Source organism: Nuphar pumila, chromosome 17, assembly GCF_984573655.1.
Source record: "Nuphar pumila chromosome 17, dmNupPumi1.hap1.1, whole genome shotgun sequence".
Lineage (NCBI taxonomy): Eukaryota > Viridiplantae > Streptophyta > Magnoliopsida > Nymphaeales > Nymphaeaceae > Nuphar > Nuphar pumila.
The window spans coordinates 83,998,011-84,022,498 of NC_143265.1; the positions used below are offsets into that span (position 1 = coordinate 83,998,011).

Genomic DNA, 24,488 nt, shown 5'->3' on the forward strand with positions numbered 1-24,488 from the left:
GAATCCAGATTTGCTACCAAACCTGCTTAATGGACTCCGGGCCGGGTATCACATTGTGCCCGAACCTTTTTAGTATCTACCACCTTGTATATATATAATGTTATGTTTACCGTTAAAAGTTGGCGTCAACGTATTGCTTTATAGCGTTTTGAAAACATCTTTTATATTCATGAATTGCGAGCTAGTTGATTTTTGGCCGTCTCATAAATCAAATATTAACCTCCCTATATACATAGATAATAACTCTTCAAAAAAAAAAAAAAATCTCCCTACCTACTAAATGAACGATGTTGTTGTGGTTTCCGTCCGCACTGCGCACATGGCATATTGGCAAAGCCGAGTCGCAACGATACGCGTAACATGAGAAGTGGGAACCCCGTCCGTCGATATAGGCCACCGAGATGAACGGTACGGATGCCACCAGCTCGTGAGGAAGGATCGGACGGCTGTCAGCGCCCAACAGCCGTGTGCAAAATCGCTGTGGCTTTTTAAGGGTACGGAATAGCCAAGTTAGGGTCTCTTTGTAACCCTGGTTCCTACCAGACCAGGGATAGGCTTAAGGCCGCTGGTGCTTCCCTCCTTTCGCCCCTCCCCCACCCAAACAACAACGTCCTCTCTCTCTCTCTCTGTGGCCGCTAAGAAAACGTTGAAGATTAGAGGAAGATGATGCAGTCCGCGTCTGTTGCCGTAGACCCGCAGCAGCAGCAGCAACAACAACAACAACAACAACAACAACAACAACAACAGTGGATGGCCATGCAAATGCAGCACCAATACCCGGCATCGATGATGATGCAGCATCAGATGATGCCCCAGCAACCTTACCAGCACTATCCACATGCATACATGGCTTATCCTCCTCAGCCGCAACAGCAGCAGCCTCCCCTTCCTCCTCCTCCTCAGCAGCAGCAGCAACAGCCTCCGTTCCAATCTCAATCCAACGAAGAGAACAAGACCATATGGGTCGGGGACCTCCAGTACTGGATGGATGAGGGTTACCTCAATTCTTGCTTTGGCCACACCGGAGAGGTGAGACTTTCACCCTTCCTCCTTCCTCTTCCCACCTGTGATCTTAGTTCTCAAGTTTTACGGTACTTACATATCATTTTAACTCTGTTATCTAATCGAATCAATGACTTCAGATAGCTGATGCTGATGGTTCCCATGTTCTTTTTGCTCGTTATATACTATGCCAAAGATATTGCTGGTTCTATGTTGACAGCCATGCTTCCTATCTATGTTTTACGGAACGACTCGTACTCGGGATTTTTTTGCCAATTTTAAATCTTATGATAATTTCAGAATATTTGTTTTGATCAGAAAAATATTGGGAAAATCTCGGCACACTCATAGTTAAAAGAATATGAGAAAAATATTCATAGAATCGCACCATTCTCTTGTCATTTTGATTGGTTCATGACCTAATATCCATATACTAACTTTTGAGAACAAAGTTAATTGCATACTGATTATGAAAAGGCAGAGTTGGCTCCATGAGGTGGTTCTTAAAGGATGTCCCTCTCCCCTCCTCGCATGGGTAGATGAGTTGGTTCTCTTTCTTGAGAGCTGTGTATAAGCGTCGGTTATCTTTATTGTGAATCATGAAGCATATATGCACTACATAAATACTCTTCATGTCAAATATAAATCTTTATTGAAAATCGTGAATCATAAAGGATATTAGAAAATCCGCTTCATGCTTAAATAGTCACTAGCTAATTTTGTCGCGTTGTATAAAAAGAAAATTGCCAGAAATCAAAATATACAGATACTTTTAATATCTATGTTTAAAATGTTTATTTTTGGATTAATAAATTATCATGATTTTTCATGATAAGTTCGAAATATTGCCAATAGTTTTTCCTATGTTTTGAACCATGACAGCCACGTTTAACATGAAATGAGTTGTAGTCTTTCATAACTAACACCTAGAAAACTTGTTTTCTAAGAAAGGTGCATTATATATTACATTGATTCAGCGAACAAAGTGCTTGATACCATGAAATGACTTTCTAGTTCCACAAATAAATGGTGCTATTTGTATGAATTGCACGGAAGTGCAAAAACCCAATTTCCAATAAAATTAAGGGAAGGGCACCCAAAACTTAACTAATATAGGTATAGTCTTGTGGCATATGATTTTCATGTTTTGTGTGAATCATAATTAGAGTGAGACGTTCTACCATCTATGTATATGTTTACACTACTATGTTGGCACAAAACAAACTGCACATTTAACGTATATCGTTATATGTATTACTAATTTTAATAATGTGTGTGCAAGTTGAAAACATGAATTTTCTTTTTTCTTTTTTCAATTTCTGCAGATTGGACCCTCCAAATGTGATCCATATGTTTGGTTTAGTAGAAACATGCCCTTGGATCATCTTTTCCCATCGTGTATGTCGGATTTTCTGTGGGTTGAAAATTCATTGGCCTATAATGTACCAAATTTTCACCTCTTCAAAATTGTATTTTTACATTAAAAAAAAAGATCCAAGGGTCAATATTATATTTATCATGCTGAACACATTTATGGGTTCCTAAATCACTAGCTGAAATTCGTAGACATCATATAAAGATTCTATTCAGGCAATCACTGTGCTTATTTTCCATCTTATTGGAAGTTAGTAATTTGTCCAAACATTCTCATTGCACAGTAAATACACAATATTATTGATTATTTTTTGGTTGAGGCTAATTGTTTTTATCTTTTTCCCTTTTTCCCTTTTGGCGTGTGTTCATGTCCTTTCTTTGGAATCAAATTTATAATTATCAAATGAAAAACTATTCACAAAATACAGAAATTGATGTAACGGTTGCAGTTGCAATCTTTACTTCCAAAGTTGAGAATGAAAAAATGAGTGATTATGTGGAATGTAACTGAAATTTAGACTGTTAACACACTCACAGTTGTATAAATTTCCCAATATTATGAAAAAATTGACTTTGAATGTGTAAGTTGTATTAACTAATAAGTATGAAGACCATAGTTGGCAAACCCGGCGAGTCAACTCCAGAATTGCCCGAGTCGACCTGGACCGGACTCCAACTGGGTCACTGATTCAGGACCGTTGATCCACATGCCTCTTATGTGTTTTTTGTCATGCATTTTGTGGTTCTAATGCATAATGCCCATAAAAGAATACTTGTTATAAGGAATCATATGTTTTTAAATCATAAATATTAACAATTATGTATAATTGAATACTTATATAGCTTAGTCATTGATGTCATATGCTAAATTTAGTGATTATATAGAATGGATTTTGATTTTTTCGATATCTTAACACTAGAAAATGCATAGTCCTAACTTGTCCGAGTTACCGAGTCGTCCTGTTGACTCGCGGAGTCAAGGGTTGGGCGATTCGAATTTGATTCACGAGTTTGCCAACTATGATGTAGGTTCTCCTTGTGAAAGATGACGATGAGGAAAAGGGTGGAGAAATAGTTTTCTGGATTGTTAATCAATTTATAAGGGAAGTGAAGTAGGCCAACAAGCACCAACCACAATCACTAAACAATTAATAGGGAGCAGTATGGAAAATAGAAACAAATGTTTATGAAATGGATTTCAGTCCTTAAGAGAGTGAATCTGCGGGTCAGTGCGTTGCGAACCAAACATTGAGCTGTAGGAAACCTTTAGTGCAAACCTTGAATTTTGTGTCATAAAGTTTTGAATAGAAGCCAAAGTTTTTATTAAGGTGTCTTATCAAAAAGCTTAGAGAAGGAAGAATTTGCATATGGCTTCTATTGATATAAATAAGGCTTATGTTAAAAGGATTAAGGTAACAAAATTGCTAAAACTTGGGGTGTTCCCTACCTAACCCCCTTCACTCACTTGGGTGCTCTTACTAGGATCCCCCATTTTAGAGGCTTAAGGTGTGTTTGAATGCTTCAAATCTCAAACCTAAGGATCTGAGTTGGCATGGGGCTTATTGATGTGGTGTAGGCCCTACACCAAGATCAGAGCGCATTCAAAAGTTGGATCTCAAATCCTTTCATTCAAGAATTTCAAATCCTTGAAATAAAGGATGAGAGGGAGATACTCAGATCTCTTTGACCCTGAGGGGTTGGATGAGAGATCCGAGTATCTCTCTTTCAAACATATCCGATGGATTCAAACACTTTCTTAGAAGCTCTTTAACTAAGATACAATCTGCAACATTTTTTGGATCAATCCCTTATTTTCTCCACTTGAATACCCTCGCTTCTTATGAAGCATCACTCCTACTGGACATGTCACCAAACCTAAACTTTACAAATCACATTGTTTTCTTTGTTCCTTTTAGAAACCACACTTCTATTTGACACACAAAGACAGTCGTCATCAATCCAAGCCATTTATACAATTTAGATTCACCTAAAGGTTCCTCACAACCTTTTGTTTTTAAAAAAATCATAAGCATAGTTGCTATTAGCAGGAATGAAACTACAGAGCGGCATGGGAATTAGAATCAGGAAGCAATCATTCAATTTTTTGAAGGGCATGAGAAGCGGGAATTGAGCTAGGAAGCGATACAGGGAATCATTTAAGAAGTGATATGTAAGATTTTATAAGCAATGAATTAGAATTCCTGAAAGAATTTCCCGAGGGAATCATGATTTCTGAGCATAGGAATCAGGATTCCCATGTAAAGGGTTCAGGATTCCCATCTCTTAAGAATCAAGATTCTCAGTCATGGGATTCACGATTCTCATCGTTAAAAATCATGATTCAGATCTGATTCTAGTTCTTGCTCCTTGGGGATCATGATTCCCATGTAGTCCAAGCAATTTTGGTAACTATGATCATAGCAGTCCTAATTGCAAAAAATGTAATAGAAAATTTATACTCAAAATTTTCTAAAGTCCTTTAGCGGTACCAATTAAGATTTACTTTGGATTAGATTGACTTTTACCTAGTCGTTTCAGGTCTTTGTGGCCTCACTTGATGGTAGAGAGATCAAAAAAATCCCTTTGCAACTATATCACAGGGATTCGGCCAACCAGGTGTTGCACTGTGTCGACACGACGTCGGTGCGGTCAAACTGACCTTGGGTGCGGTCAACACACCCAGGGTCATAAATGTCCAAATTTTGGACTTAAAAAAAAGCCCGATGAAATGGGTTGAGAGGAGGATTAGGGCAAAAAAAATTTGCCCTCTCCTCCTGACCCCGACGCTGTGACCCGTCTCCCGACCCTGACGCGGCGACTACTACGGGCTATCATCGTCCGACACCTCCTCCTCTCCGTCTCCAACCTAGGTACGCATTCTCTCTTTCTCTCCTTCAATCTCTCTCTCTCTCCTCTCGTCTCTCAATCTCTCTTCTCGGCTACCTCTCTCTCTCTCAACTCAATCTCTTTCCCCTCTGTGTTACTGTGTACCTTTCTCTCTCTCTCAATCTCGGCTAAACACCGTGGTTGCCCATTTTTGGAAAAATATTTACCCATTTTAAGCAAAACTCAGTTCGGATTGTTAAGAGTTGATCACAAGTTGGCTCATTTTCTCAAAAAACTATCTTTTAAGATTTTTTACATGTAAAACCTGTGTAATATAAACATTATACATAATATACTTTTGAAATATAATATATTTATGTATAATATATATAGTCGAGCTGAGCTTTCCCAGTTCATACTTGGCCTTACGACCCTTACCTAAACATGCTGGCTGGCTCAGCTCACCGAACCCAATTAATGATCCAAACTGAGTTTTCACAAGCCCAACCAAGCCGAATTAAGTTTTCCCTGTGACATATGGTTGCTTATGCTAATGACTAATGTGTATTATTTGTTGATGACTTGATGTTGGGTAATTTGATTGTTATTACTGATTTTGTTACGTAAAATTTGGTTGAATGCTCATATTTTTATTAGTTACTAGTTAAAAATTATATATATATATATATACACACACACACACACACACCCTCCCGCACCCCTGCACCCAAGTTTTTTTAAAGTGCCGCACCCGCACCTGCACCTATGTGACATAGCTTTGCACCTATCAGTATTCTGATACAATCTTGACTTGTATGGGTTTGCGTGGTGGATGATTTGATGCTGCAAAACAGGGTACAAGATGTGTGATAAAGGAGAAAAATGAATATATATATATATATATATATATATATATATATATATATATATATATATATAGAGAGAGAGAGAGAGAGAGAGAGAGAGAGAGAGAGAGAGAGGTTGGCCCAGATGGTATACCTATCGAGGCTTGAAAATGCTTGGGAGAGAAAGGTTTAGAATGGTTGACAAATCTTTTTAACTTGATTTGGCGGACAAATAAGATGCCTAATGAGTGGAGGAAGAGTACTTTGGTGCCTTTATATAAGAATAAGGGTGATATACAAGATTGCACAAACTATCGTGGTATAAAACTCATGAGTCATACTATGAAACTTTGGGAGAGGGTGATTGAGTCTAGGTTGAGGAAGGTTGTCATGATATCGGAGAATCAATTTGGTTTTATGCCTGAAAGATCAACTATGGAAGCTATACATCTTCTTAGACAACTTATTGAAAGATATAGAGAGAGGAACAAAGATTTGCATATGGTTTTTATTGATTTAGAGAAGGCATACGATAGAGTACCTAGGGACATTCTCTGGTGTACAATGATGAAGAAAGGTGTTTCTCTCAAGTACATTAGTATAATTAAAGATATGTATGAAGGAGTAGTAACCAATGTCCGCACTTGTGGAGGGGTGACAACCAATTTTCCTATAACGGTTGGGTTACATCAAGGATCTGCTTTAAGCCCTTTTCTATTTGCGATAGTGATGGATGAACTTACGAGATCAATTCAAGAAAATGTACCGTGGTGTATGTTGTTTGCTGATGATATTGTTTTGATTGATGAGTCTAGAGCTGGGGTTAATGCTAAGTTAGAATTATGGAGACAGACATTGGAAGCAAGAGGTTTTAAGTTGAGTAAGAGTAAGACAGAATACATGGAATGTCGGTTTAGTAAGCAATGAAGTAGTGATCGGAGTGTAGTGAAGCTTGGTGAGCAAGAAATACCGGTGGATGATTGTTTCAAATATTTGGGATCTATCATTCAAAAGTATGGAGAGATGTAAATCATAGGATAAAGGTTGGGTGGATGAAATGGAAAAGTGCAACTGGAGTGCTGTGCGATCGTAGAATGCCATTGCGGTTGAAGGGAAAGTTTTATAGGACGACTATTAGGCCCGCTTTACTATATGGTACGGAATGTTGGGCTGCCAAGAGACATCATATTCAAAAAATGAGTGTAGCTGAGATGCGGATGCTTAGATGGATGTGTGGAAATACAATAAAAGATAAGATTCAGAACGAGGAGATACGTAAGAAGGTAGGTGTTGCACCCATTGAAAATAAGATGCGAGAGAATCGTTTACGGTGGTTTGGACATATTCGGCGAAGGCCTAATGATGCTCCAGTTAGAAGGATGGAGAAGTGTGAAAATATATTAGTTAAAAGAGGTCGGGGTAGGCCTAAGAAGACATGGATGGAGGTGATAGGAAAGGATATGAATGCTTTGAACCTCACCGAGGACATGTCATTGGATAGAAATGATTGGAGGAGAAGGATTCATGTGGAAAACCCAGAATGATTTTCTTTTTTTGGTTCATATCGCCGACCCCAATTGTTTTGGGATGAAGGCGTAGTTGTTGTTGTTGTTGTAGAGAGAGAGAGGTTAGGGTAGTGTAGTGTTGTAAGTATCATAACATATCATACTATATGTGTCATATCTTTTAGGTTTTTTTTCGATATGATTCCCTGTGTCTCGATACGGGTGTGTATCACACTGATATCTATATCTTACCCCAGGCCCCCGATACAGGGCATATCTTACGATATACAATTAGTGCAATTTAAGTTGAACTGTTTTTTTTATGAACATAAAAGGCCCCTTACAACCAATTCATACTCATTCCCAAAATCTATATAACATAGACATGGCAAATGACCCACCGTACCCGTGTCGACAGGCCTAGGTATGGGTACCAGGTACATTGTGGCCCTTGTGGGTCAGTTTATATAACATAGACATGGCAAATGACCCACCGTACCCGTGTCGACAGCCCTAGGTACCGGTACCAGGTACATTGTGGCCCTTGTGGGTCAGTTTGGGTCGGGTCCAACTATGACCCAACCTTATTTTTTACCCGAAACTCATTTTTTTCTTGGTTGACTTGTGTGTGTGTGTGAGTGAGAGAGAGAGAGAGGCGTACCTGGGCCTAGCTCCGTTTTCTTCCTCTTCTTTTGTTGAAGGTGCCAGAGAGATAGAAAGAAAAGGGGGACAAACCCTAGTGGCTAGTAGCTGCCTACCACCCAACTGGAAGAAGATGGCGATGATAATCATGATTGACATTATCTATTTTCTCTTTTTTAAATTTCAAAAAGCTTGCTTATGTAAAATTTTTAAGTATTGAAAACACTTTGTGATTTTGTTATTTTTATGTAGACATGGACTATTATGAATCTTGTGAATTGTCATCTTTGTTTAGTTGTTTAATGTGCATATTATTTCATGGTTTATATTTTTCTTGTGCATGCCATTCATAGCATATTATCTTGATTCTTTGGTTATTATTTTTTTAGAAATTTCCTGTTTTTCTTTGTTTTGTAGATTTTTTGGGATTTTATAAAAAACATGTGAGTTTTTACGATACAATACAAAACAATGCATATCTTATTTTGGTCCTGTCCGGTACTTGTTACAACACATTGGATTAGGGCACGATACCCCTACCTCGTTCATTTCTTTAACATATCAGGCATGTTTGCTTTGGTCACAGGTTGTGTTGAACATTCACAGCTGAGAAAGTAGAAGCTGTAATTGTTGGTCACAAGGGAAATTTTGTGACCTTCACATGGTTCAAGGCAAAACCAGTTACAGCTGCCAATCACAATCAAAACTTGTACTTTTCTCATGTTTCACTAACCTTGAGAAAGTGTTATGATTGTGATTCACAATCATAGTATCTTGAGAAAATCCAAGAATGGTAGGTGATGCAGCCTTCACGTGTTTTGCTGAAGGCAGTGAAGGCACGACCACTTGACGCAGTCTTCAGCCCTCACATATTCTTGATGGTGGCTGGGAAGGCACTACCCACACGGTCATGCACTGGACAGACTGGGATAACAATGCCCACCACGACGGTGAGGCTTGATTTTTATTTTCAATCTCAATATCAATGAACAAGGTACTGAATAAAAAATAAAAGAAAAGACAAATACTGACAGTAAAAGGGAAACAAAGAAAACGACTGGAAAAGGGAATGCTGCTGAAAAGAAACTGCTGTTATTCTTCCAAAAGTCACTGACGCAACCCTAGACAGGGCTTTTTAAAGATCACTGGATCCGGGTCTCGGGTCCGGACCCGGACCCGAGACAGCTTCAATTTGGAACTGGATCGACGGCGAGCTGGGCCTTCCCTCTTCTGGAGTAGGTGCGCATTACCTTCCTGCATCGGGTCACCTCACCTGTGGTCGGATCCTGCTGCTGGATCCGATCGTCCATTCCTTGTGGTGGGTCGGGTTCCCTGGCCGTGCCAGGGTCACGCGGTACAGCCTGCTCTGCATCAGTAGGGCATTGCAAACATGCTCATCATACAAAAGGGGATAGATCCTGGTAAAAGTATCTTGTGAACTATAGAAATAAGAAAACTGTACTTGATGGGCCAGATGTCCAAAATGCCTCTGTACACGTAAATTAATCTGTATTTACATTTTAACAATGAGAGGATTGCTGCATATGCTGTCTGGCCCACTATATAAGAAAGTGGATCTTGTTTGTCTGATTCGTGGCTCAAATTTGTTCTTGATACCATATTGTTGATGCTCATTCTAACATCAAGTTGGTTTTAAAGAGCCATCAGATGGAGTTAATGAAGATTTTGTGTCAGTTCTCTGCATACTTTGCATATCCAGGTTGACAGACATTTGGGGATTTACAAAAATCCTTCCAACTGATCACCTATTTGTGAAACCTGCCCAACTTTCCAGTTATTGCATTTAACTGTTCCATCTTTGTCACAAATACATGCTTGGTCCCAAAAAATTAATGGATTGAATGGTTTAGTTGAACTAAATGACGAAAACATGCTGGACATTTATTTTGTTGACCAAAAAAAGTTGTTCTTTTCTATCTATGAAGGATAAAACTAGTGTTTTCTCTCTCTCTCTCTCTCTCTATATATATATATAGGTGCTAACTCTGCCACTACTAAGAACTCATGCTATACGGGATGGAAAGCGGAAGCAGGAACTTAACACTGCACATACAAGAGCAACACAACACACATGCAAATACTATGAAAGGACCACAACAACATATATAAACATAAACACATAAGTTTGTTATAACATAAGAAGAAAACTTGCAAAAATATAGCAGCTTTAAGCTCCCAGCTTCCTTGCACACTTGCACACCTTACAATACTCCCACACTTACTAACACTCAAGAGAAAAACACAACTATAAAGGGAAAGAGATGTAGAATAGAGAAGGGATGAGAGAAGAGTAGCTTTCGAGATGTCCCTCCTGCTTCTTCTCCCTTATATATATATGTTACAGTTGATTGTAAATACAATTGACTCAGCAAAGTGGAGGCCCTCTTTTTTGTTTTTTTCCTCACATCTAACACCATAGATGTGATCTACATGTTTTATTTAGTGGAAACCAGCTTTTGGATCACCTGAATCTGGCTTGTATACAGGCTTTTCTGGCGATCCAGAAATCAATGGCTATGAATGTATCAAATTTTCCCGACTCATAAGATCATGTTTTTTTTGTCGAAAAAACTGATCCAAGAATCTATTCCTAATAAATCAAGCATGCTGAACACATGTATGAGGTTAGAATGTGTCAAAACAACTCACATCATGAGATTCCAACTCAATTATAGGTACAATCGATCGTTGCAAATATAAATCCTATATATATATATATCTTAGCCAGGTATTTGAAATGCATTTAAAATAGCAGGCTGTAGAATGCCACAAGTACAAAGTTGGGCGGTTTCTACTCAATAGGTAATATTTAGTAGCATTTTGTGATTTACCCTCTGTATCTTCCCAAAGTTGGGCTGCTTTCTGAGCATATTTGAATGGAAATTATGATGCCCTGAAGTTGGTTTTGTCTTCTGTTTAAAACATTTGACATCTTAATCCTGGTGTTTGATCTGTAGGTCATTTCTATAAAAGTTATCCGCAATAAGCAGACTGGTCAGTCAGAGGGGTACGGTTTTGTTGAGTTTATTTCACATGCAGCGGCAGAAAAGGTCCTTCATAATTACAATGGTACTGCAATGCCCAATGTAGATCAGCCTTTTCGGTTGAACTGGGCAACATTTAGCATGGGAGAACGGCGCTCAGATGGTTCAGATCATTCTATATTTGTGGGGGATTTGGCTTCTGATGTTACAGATGCTCTATTGCAAGAGACTTTTGCTAGCCGATACCCATCTGTAAAAGGTGCAAAAGTTGTTATAGATGCAATCACAGGCCGATCTAAAGGTTATGGCTTTGTGAGGTTTGCTGATGATAATGAGCGGTTAAGAGCAATGACTGAGATGAATGGGGTATACTGTTCTGGTAGGCCCATGCGTGTTGGTGTGGCAACCCCTCGGAAGACCTCTGGTTTTCAACAGCAGTATACTTCACAAGGTATGTGATAAATTTGTGTTTACTGTTTTTTTGTGAGCAGTATGTAGCCTTTCATTTTTCCACTTGTGTATTGTTAATTGTGTTTATTCAATATCTTGTTTGAGCACAAGGTCACTGACTTTTGCTACTCAGTTAAGAAAATGTTGATATAGCCTCATGTTTCATGCTTTGATTTGCTGAAATCTGACTGTAGAAATGAGTCACATTCGATGAGTTCAAAAGTATGAAGAAAAGAAAGTCAATATTATAAATTGTAAATGTGGTGCTTTTCTCGAGACTGGCATGGTTGAATTATTTTGTGTTACCTCGGTTTTTATGGATGAGCAGTATTATGTACATTCTAGGCGGTGTAACATACTTTAGCTACATTACAAGCAAATTGAATTCCACAAAATTAGTTTTTATTGTTTTTATGGCATGTTAAAATCAAGTCAGTGCTCATCCATGACATGAGATGCTGAGATTCTTCAAAATGCTGTGTGAAGCTATGTCACATGGGTGCGGGTGCGGGGGTGCGGCACTTTCAAACAACTTGGGTGCAGGGGTGTGGCAAAAATATAAATATATATATATATAAAGTCCAAAAGTTGGACATAAATGACCCTGGGTGTGTTGACTGCACCCAGGGTCAGGTTGACCGCATTGGGTGCAGGTGCAGGTGCGACGCGGGTGCGGCACCTAGTTGAAGAGTCCCTGTGACATAGGTGTGAAGCAAGAAGTTTAAAATCTTTCATAATATCAAGTCTTTAATTTTCAGGACTTTAAGCAATTCCTGACTTGACTCTCAAATAATGAAGTTTGATTTTGTCCTTTAGAGGAGATCGGTATTAAAACACAGGAGAATGCCTTGACCTGATATTGATACTCTTTACCATGGGGTTTTGGTCCCCACAGATAACAGATGAAGACTTTATAAATGATAATGTGTTGACTAAAGGTGGCTTCATTTTATACATATGGTAAAAATGCACAGGATGTTAAAATACTGTGTATATGTTTTTGTATATAGCTGATATACATATATTTATTCAATATACGTATATCAGGGGCATTTTGGTCATTTCACGTACTATAATAAATACACTCAATAGGGACTGTATAGTCCTTTTCTTTATTTAATTTTTCTGTTTTTTATTTGTAAGTCAAATATGACTGTTGGGAGGCCGTCCAACGACTCCCAACAGTCATAAATATGATCGTTGGAGGCAGTCCAACTGCTGTTGAACTGCCTCCCTCTTTTGCATGTGAGGCTCTATAAATAGAGCCCCACTACTCCATGTATTTTATGCTTTTCACAAGCATATGTGTGGTGCTATAAAAATATTTATTTTTCCATTGAGCTCTTGTGAGATTGTGTTCTCGTGCCACTCCTTTGTGAGATTGTATTTGACCCAATAGTGGTCTTTGTGTGTTTGCGATCTCTTGTAGCCCCTTGGTGACATTTTATTGTGATTGTTATTCTCTTCATTTCATGGTATCAGAGCCTTGGGTTCTTATAGTGGCAAAAATCATCTTGGGTGTGCTCTCTTTGTGGTGGTGGTCTTCGAGCTTGGTTCTTCAAGCTCAAGCTTATTTTTTCAACATGGGTGAAAGAGAATCCGCTTCCGTCATCTCCCACCAGCTCAATGAAAGCAATTACTTGATGTGGGATGGCACAATGAAAAACCATACAAAGGGAAAAAAAGCTTTGGGGTTTTGTTAGTGGAACCACTAATGAAACCCAACTAAAGCTAACGAGAAGAGAATGAGATCAAATTAAAGTTCTCTTCGAAAAAGAAAAAGAAAAAGATAAGACTTTGCAAGCCTATCAAGATAAAATGGAAGATTAAGAGGCTATTAATGCTCAAATACTCTCATGGTTTATGAATACCATTGTGTTCAAGATTGCCACCAATATCATCAAGCTCAAAAGGCATGCAATGCATGAAATTTCTTAAAGAGCACATTCATTCAAAAGGACATGGCTACGTTATATTATCTCCAAGACAAGTTACACACTATTAAACAAGGGGATAAGAGTGTAAGAGATTTTTATGGTCTCTTATCTTTGATTTTGGTTAAGTTGGCTATGTTGGAACCAAAATGAGAACGATCGACTATTGAGATAAGAAAACAAGCTGAAAGAGAAAATCTTTTCTCTTTCCTATATGGTCTTCGACTGAAATTTGATCATGTTAGGTCCTTTTTACTTCATAAGACCTTGGCTCCTTCTATAAGTGATGATCTTGCTCAAATATGTTGAGAAGAAACTAGACTTGGAATGCATAAGTCTAGTGATGTGGTGCTTGCCGTATCAAGACCCAAAAACTTTGTAAAAACTTATAAACTTCCACACTTTGAGTAAAAATTCAATGAAGGATATATAGGGGTGGATATAATGGGGGAGGATACAATGGTGCTAAAATTACTTGTCACTATTGTAAAGAACCGAGCATGGATTGTCCCAAACTCAAAAAAGTGGATGCGGTAAGTGAAGAGTCTCCAATACATGAAGAAACAAGAAAAGATGACAACTTCAATGATTTGATGATTACTCAAATTTTGGAGACCGTTTCACAAATTCTAAAAGCCACTCCTATATTCGGTGTCGCCGTCTCTTCCTCTTCTCCTTCGGGTAAGTCTTCTTGGATTTTGGATTTGAGCGCCTATTTTTACATGACACATAATGAGTCCTTACTATCCGATTGCACTAATTCATATTTTCATGTGTTTCAACCGCCAATGGTACTCCTTTAAAAGTTAAAAGTATAGAATTTTTTTACAAAACTATAGGTGATTCAAATAAGTTTTTTATTCCAAATGTTAAACTTATTCCAAAACTTACTTAAACCTTTTTTCGGTTTTTAAAATTTTTTATTATGGCTTCCAAGTCTTCTTCTCATCTAAGACTTGCAGGATCTCCTGTCACGAAAGCTGATTGGGCAAGGTCATAGAAGATGAGACCTTTACTATATGGACTCTTTATGTCTACACAAAAATTCTTTTTGTAATCATGTCCAAGAAATTGATTTAGATCTTTGGCATAAACGATTACGACATCCAAGTATATTCAAACTATTGAGGCTTGGAAATGCTTGGGAGAGAAAGGTTTAGAATGGTTGACAAATCTTTTTAACTTGATTTGGTGAACAAATAAGATGCCTAATGAGTGGAGGAAGAGTACTTTGGTGCCTTTATATAAGAATAAGGGTGATATACAAGATTGCACAAACTATCGTGGTATAAAACTCATGAGTCATACTATGAAACTTTGGGAGAGGGTGATTGAGTCTAGGTTGAGGAAGGTTGTCATGATATCGGAGAATCAATTTGGTTTTATGCCTGAAAGATCAACTATGGAAGCTATACATCTTCTTAGACAACTTATTGAAAGATATAGAGAGAGGAACAAAGATTTGCATATGGTTTTTATTGATTTAGAGAAGGCATACGATAGAGTACCTAGGGACATTCTCTGGTGTACAATGATGAAGAAAGGTGTTTCTCTCAAGTACATTAGTATAATTAAAGATATGTATGAAGGAGTAGTAACCAATGTCCGCACTTGTGGAGGGGTGACAACCAATTTTCCTATAACGGTTGGGTTACATCAAGGATCTGCTTTAAGCCCTTTTCTATTTGCGATAGTGATGGATGAACTTACGAGATCAATTCAAGAAAATGTACCGTGGTGTATGTTGTTTGCTGATGATATTGTTTTGATTGATGAGTCTAGAGCTGGGGTTAATGCTAAGTTAGAATTATGGAGACAGACATTGGAAGCTAGAGGTTTTAAGTTGAGTAATAGTAAGACTGAATATATGGAATGTCGGTTTAGTAAGCAATGAAGTAGTGATGGGAGTGTAGTGAAGCTTGGTGAGCAAGAAATACCGGTGAATGATTATTTCAAATATTTGGGATCCATCATTCAAAAGTATGGAGAAATTGATGGAAATGTAAATCATAGGATAAAGGTTGGGTGGATGAAATGAAAAAGTGCAACTGGAGTGCTGTGCGATCGTAGAATGCCATTGCGGTTGAAGGGAAAGTTTTATAGGACGACTATTAGGCCCGCTTTACTATATGGTACGGAATGTTGGGCTGCCAAGAGACATCATATTCAAAAAATGAGTGTAGCTGAGATGCGGATGCTTAGATGGATGTGTGGAAATACAATAAAAGATAAGATTCAGAACGAGGAGATACGTAAGAAGGTAGGTGTTGCACCCATTGAAAATAAGATGCGAGAGAATCGTTTACGGTGGTTTGGACATATTCGGCAAATGCCTAATGATGCTCCAGTTAGAAGGTTGGAGAAATGGGAAAATATATTAGTTAAAAGAGGTCGAGGTAGGCCTAGGAAGACTTGGATGGAGATGATAGGAAAGGATATGAATGCTTTGAACCTCACCGAGGACATGGCATTGGATAAAAATGATTGGAGGAAAAGGATTCATGTGGAAGACCCAAAATGAATTTCTTTTTTTGGTTCATATCGCTGACCCCAATTGTTTTGGGATGAAGGCGTAGTTGTTGTTGTTGAAAAAGAATATGTATGGAAAGATTGTATACTTGAAAAAATGCAAATGTTACCTTTTAGATCTAGAATTTTTTGAGTAATGGAATTTTTGAATTAGTGAATTCGGATGTATGGGCCCTGCTCCCGTTATGTCAAAAGGTGGTTACTCATATTACCTTACATTCATAGATGACTTTATTAGATATACTTGGATCTACTTTTTTAGACTCAAATCCAAAGTTTTTTCATGTTTTAAAGATTTTTGTAATTTTGTTAAGAATCAAATTAAAATAAATATTAAAATCTTCTGCTCTGACTCTAGGAGAGAGTTTCTTTCAAATGAATTTCAATTTTACCTAAAAACCCATGATATTCTGCACCAAAATTCATGTCCTAGGACTCCTCAACAATATGAAATTGCCAAAAAAAAACATCGCCGTGTTATTAAAATTACTAGGACTTTATTTCAAAGGAAGTTCCAAAAAGGTTATGGGCTGAAGCTGCTCTCACCGCGGTCTATTTAATAAATAAAATGCCTTCTCAAATTTTAGAAAACAAATCTCCAATTGAAATACTTGTTAAGACTACTTTCAATTTGAAAAGATTAAGAATTTTTGGCTGTTAATGTTTTGTGCTTCTTGAAAAATACAACAAACTCTATCTTAAAGATATTGAATGCGTTTTTATTGAATATGTCGATAATAAAAAAGGCTATCAATGTTCTGATTCAAAAAATGATAAGCTTTATGTATCTAGAAATGTTATATTTCTTAAAAAAGAAAAAGGATTTGATCAACCCGAGTATGTCTTTTTGTTTGACTTATTGCCTAAGTCCAATTATGATAATAATGATGATGAAGTTAGTGATAATGTTCAACAAAATAATAAACCAAGAGAAGAAAGATAACCGACTTATAACCTTATACATTATTCTAGACATCACAATGAGGAGCATCCATGTGCTTTTGAAAAATATCGTTACTACTAAATATAGAAGAACCTAGTGTTAGAAGATCTAAGCGAATACCTAGAATTTCAAGAAGGTTTGTTTCATATGAATCATTTTCTACAAATTATAGGGCACATCTTCTTGCTATTCACTCATATTATGAACCATCTAACTATAGAGAGGTCAAAGACATAAAAGAATGTGTTGAGACTATGAAAATAGAATTAGATGCATTACATAAGGCCCATATTTAGAAGTCTAAAATCTTTCCAAGAGGAAAAAGACAACAGGATCTAGATGGGTATTTAAGGTCAAAACAAAGAGTGACAGATCCCTACAAAGATATAAAGCAAGATTAGTTGTGAAAGTGTATTATCAAGAATATTGTATAGATTATGAGAAAACCTTTGCCCCGATAGCTCACATAACTATAGTTAGGACTGTAGTTGCTATTGCATCTATTAAGAAATGACATATATATATCAGTTAGATGTTAAAAATGCTTTCTTAAATGAAAATTTAAATGAAAAAGTTTACATTGATCTTTGTCCTGGTCTGGTTATTGAAAATGATATGGTTCTTAGTCTTCGAAAGACTTTATATGGGCTTAAACAAGCCTCTAAAGCATGAAATGTTTGGTTTAATGGAACTATGATAAATTTTGTATTTAAATCCTGTTATTACTGACACTGCTCTTTTTGAAGATCTAATCTTGTATGTTGATGATATGATCATCGTTGAAAATGATCAGAAGAAAATTGAAGAAATTAAAATTATGCTTAAGAAATTTTTTTATATGACTGACCTTGGTTTTTTGAGATATTTTTTAGGTATTGAAGTAGCATATTCACTAAGGAGATACATTTTGTCTCAAATAAAGTTTGCAGCTGATATTGTTGCATGTTCGAAAATGACAGACACAAAATATGCTAACACTCCTGAAGTAATAAATACTAAAATGCGAGCTTAAGACAGAGTCATTAGATGATCCAACTCCTTATAGGCAACTTATCAGATAATTAATGTACTTATCTATTACTAGACTAGATATTGCCCATGCAATACATATTACTAATCAGTTTCATCCTGCGCATACATCAATTCACATGAGTGCTGTGTTAAGAATAGTTTGATACATTAAAAAAACTATATCTAAAGGGTCATTCTTATTCTCTTTCTCATCTTTAAATCTCATTGCTTATACTGAATTTGATTGGGGAGGAGATCCCAATAACCAACACTCAACCACAAGTTTTTGTGTGTTTGTAGTTGATTCTTTCATTCCTTAAAGATGCAAAAAGCAGCAGAAAGTGTCTTTATCTTCTACAGAAGTTGAATATAGGGTGATGGTTACAACAAAAAACCAGGTCGTGGATGGGATCCTTACTTTCAGATATGAGTGTTGATGTTTCAGAACCTTCAAAGGTGTACCGCGATAACAAGAGTGACATTTATATAGCCAATAATCACACGTTTCATGAAAGAACAAAGCATATTAAGATGGATTGCCTCTATGTTCGAGAAGAGTACTTGAAGGGGACAATTACTATATCATATGTCTGTCCGAGTTTCAGATTGCAGATTTTTTCGCCAAAGCTCTTCCTCTACTAAGATTTTTGTTTATTCTTAACAAACTTTCGGTGATGTCACCATAAGTTTGAGGGAGAATGTTAAAATACTGTATATATGTTTTTTATATGGCTGATATACGTATATTTCTACAATATACTTATATTAGGGGTATTTTGGTCTTTTTATGTCCTATAATAAATACAGTCCAATATGGACTATATAGTCTTTTTTTTATTTTTTTTGTTTTTTATTTGTAAGTCAAATACAAAGTTACCGAAAGCTTCTTAGGTAGGTGGGAAGCTCGCTTCGGAAGCGCGATACTCCTCGCTTTCGAAACTTCATGGGAAGCTCGATTCCCCACGCTTCTTCTTTGCTTTCATACACATGGTCTATGCATACCATATACTTTTCTCACGCTTCTTTTCATCTTGTTAATGTATTTTCTCTCACGCTTTCACTCACTTTCCATGTACTTTCTTTAAATTGGTAACCATCATTGTTAGATTTTAACAAAAATTTAACTCTTTTACAGGAAAATCATGAAATATAAGAATGATCGATTTTATTTTAGTTTTTATTTGTTTCTTGTTTGATTCTATATTGCTTCATTTTTTATTCATATTTCGCTTTTAAATTGAAACTTCGCTTCCCGCTTTGTATAAATTTTAAAATGCCTCGCTTCTAGCTTCTGCTTCCCATATCGTTTCTCGCTTCCGCTTCCTAGTTTGGCAACCTTGGTCAAATATGACTGGTGGGAGGCAGGCGTAAGGCTTAAGCCTTGGATTTTTTTCTTTAACTTTAAAAAAACCTTTAAAAATATCTACAAATACAAATAATTAATAGAAATGATTTATTGCTAAAGTAACAATCAATAAATAACAGAAAATTGCAAATAAATAGTGAAATTAATATTTTTTTCTTCTTCTACGAAAAATTGCAAATATAAATAATTTTATTTCTTTTTGGCTCTCTATCTTTCTCTCTTTCTTTTTCTTTCTTTCTTTGTTTCTTTTTCCTTCTTTTTTTCTTTCTTCCTTTGTTTCTTTTCCTTTCTTCATTTTCTTTCTTTCTCTTTCATTCCTTCCATTTCTTTATTCTTTCCTTTCTTTTCCTTATTTCTTTCTTTTCCTTTCTTTTCTTTCTTTGTTGCGATATTTACCTGCTCCTCAAGGCGTAGAGGGCCTCGCCTCAAGGCGAGGTGTGCTATTTGCGCCTTGAGGCATGTTTTTGATAACTATACTCCCAACAGTCATAAATATGACTGTTATGACTGTCCAACGATTGTTGGACTACCTCCCTCTTTTGCATGTGAGTCTTTATAAATAGAGCCCCACTATTCCATGTATTTTATGCTTTTCACAAGCATATGTATGGTGCTATAAAAATAATTATTTTTCCATTGAGCTCTTGTGAGATTGTATTTGACCCAATAGTGGTCTTTGTGTGTTTGCGATCTCTTATAGCCTTTTGGTGGCGTTTCATTGTGATTGTTATTCACCTCATTTCATAGGATTCCAATAAAGAATTATTTGCTACAATTAGGGATGACACTGAACCAGGGCGGGGGGCAAGGTCTCCACCTCCGCCCCGTCTTAAAATTTTGCCCTCCATCCCCGCCTCCATCCCCACATGGGTTTTGATTTTAATCTCTATCCTCGGTTCATTCCTCGTTTCATGTCTTCCATCCCTTGTCCAAACTGGGTGAGGTGGGGTGGAGCCTCGTTTTCCTTGTCCTTTCGTCATTGCCGCCTTTCGATATTAGATGGAGAGGAGAGAAATGGGAGTTCATGCATCTCATTAGAGGAAAGAGAGAGAGAGAAAGGAGAAATTTGAGAAAAGGTTTTATGTTAGGGTTATATATATATAAAAGGGTATAACAGTAATTTTCTTAACGCGGATCGGGGACGGGATGCGGTGGGGCGGGGCAAGAGTAAGTCCATCTCCGCCTCCATCCCCGCACGAGTTTTGATTTTAACCTCCATCCTGGGTTCATTCTCCGTTTCATGTCCTCCATCCCTGGTCAAAACGGGGCGAGGCGGAGCGCGGACCCGTTTTCCCCCGGTCCAGTGCCATCCCTAGTTACAATTGATGATTTCATATCCATCAAGCAGCAATTAAACCTTTTTATCAGTTGTTTTATCTAAGATTGAAGCAGATTTATGGTCAACGCCATTAGACAGTTAGAAGTTAGAACACCTATGAAAGTGAAGGGAGAATTAGCACATAAGAGGAGTTCACACTCATAATTATATACATAAGTGCTATGAGAGGGTGTATTTCATGAATTCATAAAAAAATTCAGTTGTTTTCCTTGTTAGCTGCTTCATGTGGCTGTTTGAGCATCTGCTCTATACTTGTTTGTCCTGAACATTGTCCATGATTGTATGATTTCTTAAACAAATTGTATACTTTGTAGTACATGCATGTGTTTGTTGGGTTGTGGTCTTTGTTCAGTCGTCTTTGTCAAGGAATTTTCCGTTAGTGGCCTGCCTTTTACATGAAATTCCAGAAAAGGAATGTCCTTAGTGTGTATTAGATTCTGACAACTGCTGTAAAGATTTGGGATTTTATGTTGTGTTCGTAAAATGTTTTTTTTATTAGGCACAATATTGTTACAACTGGTGATCTCTTTTTACTGCAGACATCTTCTACTTGTTATTTGTTTTGTCCGGTTGTTTTTTCACCATTGAGAGTTTCCACTTCTACTATCCTTGTCATGGTGCACCCCTTACAGGACGTGTACCAGTTCTGTTTGCCTGCTTTAAGGAACAAAATAGCAAAAATACGGAAAAAGTGAAAACCATTCATAACTTGCATGTCTGTTGAGAAGTCTAACGTGTCAGCTTTCAGCCCTTTAACCTTAGACAGCACTCCAGACTGCATGGACTGCTAGCTAGTGTTCCTGCCTAGAACTTACTGGTGTGATGGATGCTGGCCATAAGTCTGTACAAGCAAGAATTTTGCTGGCAGTATTTCTTCTGCAAAGGAACCAGCTGGAATTTTCTGCTTTCTTCCCTGTTATAGGTCCTGTAGTGTCTTCAACTGCTACCTACTTTAGGCAATACTTTCCAATTGTATATGACTTGGGATGCAGTTATGCACCTTTAATTGCTTCTATTCTATGTTACCTGGGTACGGGTGCGAGAGGGTGTATGACATGGCAATTCCAAAAAATGTGGGTATGTTGACATGGCTATATATATGTATATATATATTAAATATCACATAAATACAGAATAAAATCAAAATAAACTGAATATAATCTAAATATATATGCGTTATCTAAAATATATAATATATACTGAAAATATAAAGTTATAAACTAAAAGTATAATTATAAATTATAAATTGAATACAAACTTGTATGTACGGAGGGTAAAATGGCGTGTCCAGGTGTTGATGCGTGTCAACACGGGGACACACGTGTCAACACAGGTATGGAGGGCAAAATGGAGTGTCCAGGTACCATAGCTTCTATTGGATTTCTGCAAACTTGCAATATTCGTAGGTTTTGTGTTTTGCCCATTTGACAATTGTTTCGTGCTGAAATTTAACTAATTTCCATTGGTTTCTCAGGACAAGGATTTCAGTCTGATGGCGATCTAAGTAACACGACAGTAAGTCAATATCTATATGCTTCTTGAAACTCCACCAGTTGAGATGGTTTTGCAATAATGTTTTTTGTTGTAGATATTTGTTGGGGGACTTGATCCAAGTGTCGGTGATGAGGATCTCAAGCAGACCTTTTCTCAGTATGGGGACATTGCATCTGTTAAAATACCAGTTGGCAAAGGATGTGGGTTTGTGCAATTTGTTAACCGGTATGTCTTCAGTTGATTTTTTGGGTTCTCACCCTAAGCATTGTGATTTCTTTTTGTGATGTGAATCTCAGCAATTTTTGCTGTCTTTGAAATTGTCCTCTTACAATTTTGTGCAGGGGGAATGCTGAGGAGGCGTTGCAGAAGTTAAATGGTACTGTACTTGGGAATCAGACAGTTCGCCTATCTTGGGGCCGTAATCCTGCAAACAAGCTGGTAAGTTTCCATGAACATAGCATTTATACACGGTAATGCCGGTGAGTGGTTTAGTCCATAACTGAGTTTAGAGTTGCATGGGCTCAGGGATGCCTGATAGTTTTTCTCAGCCTGGTTGGCATTGGCAAATGTTTCTGCTAGCCAACCAAGGCTTTGTCTTGGCCCACATACATTCAACTCTGGAGTCCATGATTTTGCAATTTTGCTTGTTAAACTATATATCTCTTTCTGATGCCATTAGTTGCTTATGCTGCATCTTTTGTTCATGAAACACCAGCCTCGAGCAGATCCGGGAAACCAATGGAACGGTTCTTACTATGGGGCACAGGTTTATGACGGTTATGGATATGCTGCACCACCGCAAGATCCAGCTATGTATGCTGCTGCTTATGGAGCTTATCCTGTTTATGGAAACCATCAACAGCAGGTAAGCTGAAGAGTTTTGAAAAGCTGTAGCATTTCTAGTTGTAGGGAGAATTTTTTACTTGGATAATGGTAGTTGCTGTAGTGAAATAGTGATGTAGTGTATCATCAATGCCTTTGTGAAAGTGAGCGTGTATTGGAGCACCAAATGCTCCTGTGGCTTTTATGATCTACCTTCTGATTTCTAAGGGGATGGACAACTGAAATGGAAGGCTCAGAGAAGGCCACATAGTGCCTCCATAAAGCTTTACCTTTCATCCAGGTTGGTGGGCTGCTTCAATGATTGCATGTTCTGCTTGTTCTGCTGCCTGTGCGAGTGGTGACTAATTCTGCTGCTAGTACTTTTAGGTTAGGTTCTGGCCGAGGGACTCAAGTTTGACATTTTTTTCCATGTGAATCGATAAAGTTATCCTTGAACCGATTTGCTTTGTTCTTTTACTGGTTGTATTGAACTCTTATTATAGAACTGCACCATTTTACGGATGTATTATTCCCGACTTGAAACGCTTCGGCAATTTGATGTGTGATACTTCTGACAATTGGTGGTGGATTTGAAGCACCGCAACTTTGCACGTGAGCAAATATTTGCTTTAGGTGATTTGCATGTTGCGTTCGGAGGTCAGCGACCTTAAATCATGTGGTTGCCTCGTGCGTGCATGTGTTTCCACTGAAAGGAGAGGAGTGGAGAGAATAGAGGCCAATCTTCTTCTGCTGGTTAGTTGGACTTGGAGTGAGTTTGTGCCATGCTCCCTTTGGTAGGACGATGATGGATTAACCGATGATCAGGTATGGGAAGTTTCTGTCAATGCACCTTGCTGTCCCAACTGCGCCCTTTCGGACAACCACGTAGTACAGCTTGGAGTGTGACCACGTGTGGAACCCTGCCGGAAGCAAGCTTCTTTTTAGGTTTAGTTTCACTTGTATTCTGCCATGACATGCTTGAGGAGAGGATCGCTTAGTTGGGAGTAGGAGTTTTTATGCCCCACCTGTCTGGTTGTCCAATAGGTTAGTTTTGGTGTCTTGTCTTATATGGAAAAGAAACTGATTCTTGCAGCTCAAGTATGTGAAAGAGAGGCGTTGTTTTACCAAGGGAATATCCACCTAAATATTAAAATTGGAGAAAGGCTGGCATGCTATGCGTTTTTTTTTGTCTAATTTAGGGGCATGAGACAAACCGTCCACCTCCAACAGGAATGAACATTGAGGGTTTCGACACTGCATGAGTTGTGTGCAACCTTGTTCCAGCATCTTTATCTTAATCCCGAACTCTCTCTCTCTCTGAAAAAGGGATGCCCAAAACCTGGTGAAAACTTGATTTTCAGCATTAATCGGGTTTTGAGTAAATTTTCAAGATTTTTAATT

General features: G+C 37.6%; 1 protein-coding gene across 2 annotated transcripts; it reads left to right on the plus strand.

Moving 5' to 3' along the window:
* The first annotated feature begins 512 nt into the window (after positions 1-512).
* On the plus strand, positions 513-23,665 carry LOC149812569 (polyadenylate-binding protein RBP47-like). Of its 2 annotated transcripts, XM_089993954.1 has the most exons (7): positions 513-1,029; positions 11,173-11,650; positions 22,246-22,286; positions 22,360-22,490; positions 22,607-22,703; positions 22,981-23,130; positions 23,253-23,665. In XM_089993954.1, exons 1-7 carry the CDS (start codon positions 664-666, stop codon positions 23,253-23,255), a joined length of 1,266 nt encoding a protein of 421 aa, XP_089850080.1. In that variant the 5' UTR covers positions 513-663; the 3' UTR covers positions 23,256-23,665. The 2 variants fall into 2 exon arrangements, with proteins under 2 accessions (XP_089850080.1, XP_089850079.1); XM_089993953.1 differs by having other exon boundaries at positions 524-1,029; positions 22,981-23,274.
* Positions 23,666-24,488: the final 823 nt, after the last annotated feature.

Coding starts and splice junctions, on each gene's coding strand:
- LOC149812569 (XM_089993953.1), top strand. CDS start 664: ATGATGCAGTCCGCGTCTGTTGCCGTAGACCCGCAGCAGCAGCAGCAA. Junction 22,491..22,606: donor TTTGTGCAATTTGTTAACCG/GTATGTCTTCAG, acceptor AATTTTGTGCAG/GGGGAATGCTGAGGAGGCGT. Junction 22,704..22,980: donor GTAATCCTGCAAACAAGCTG/GTAAGTTTCCAT, acceptor ATGAAACACCAG/CCTCGAGCAGATCCGGGAAA.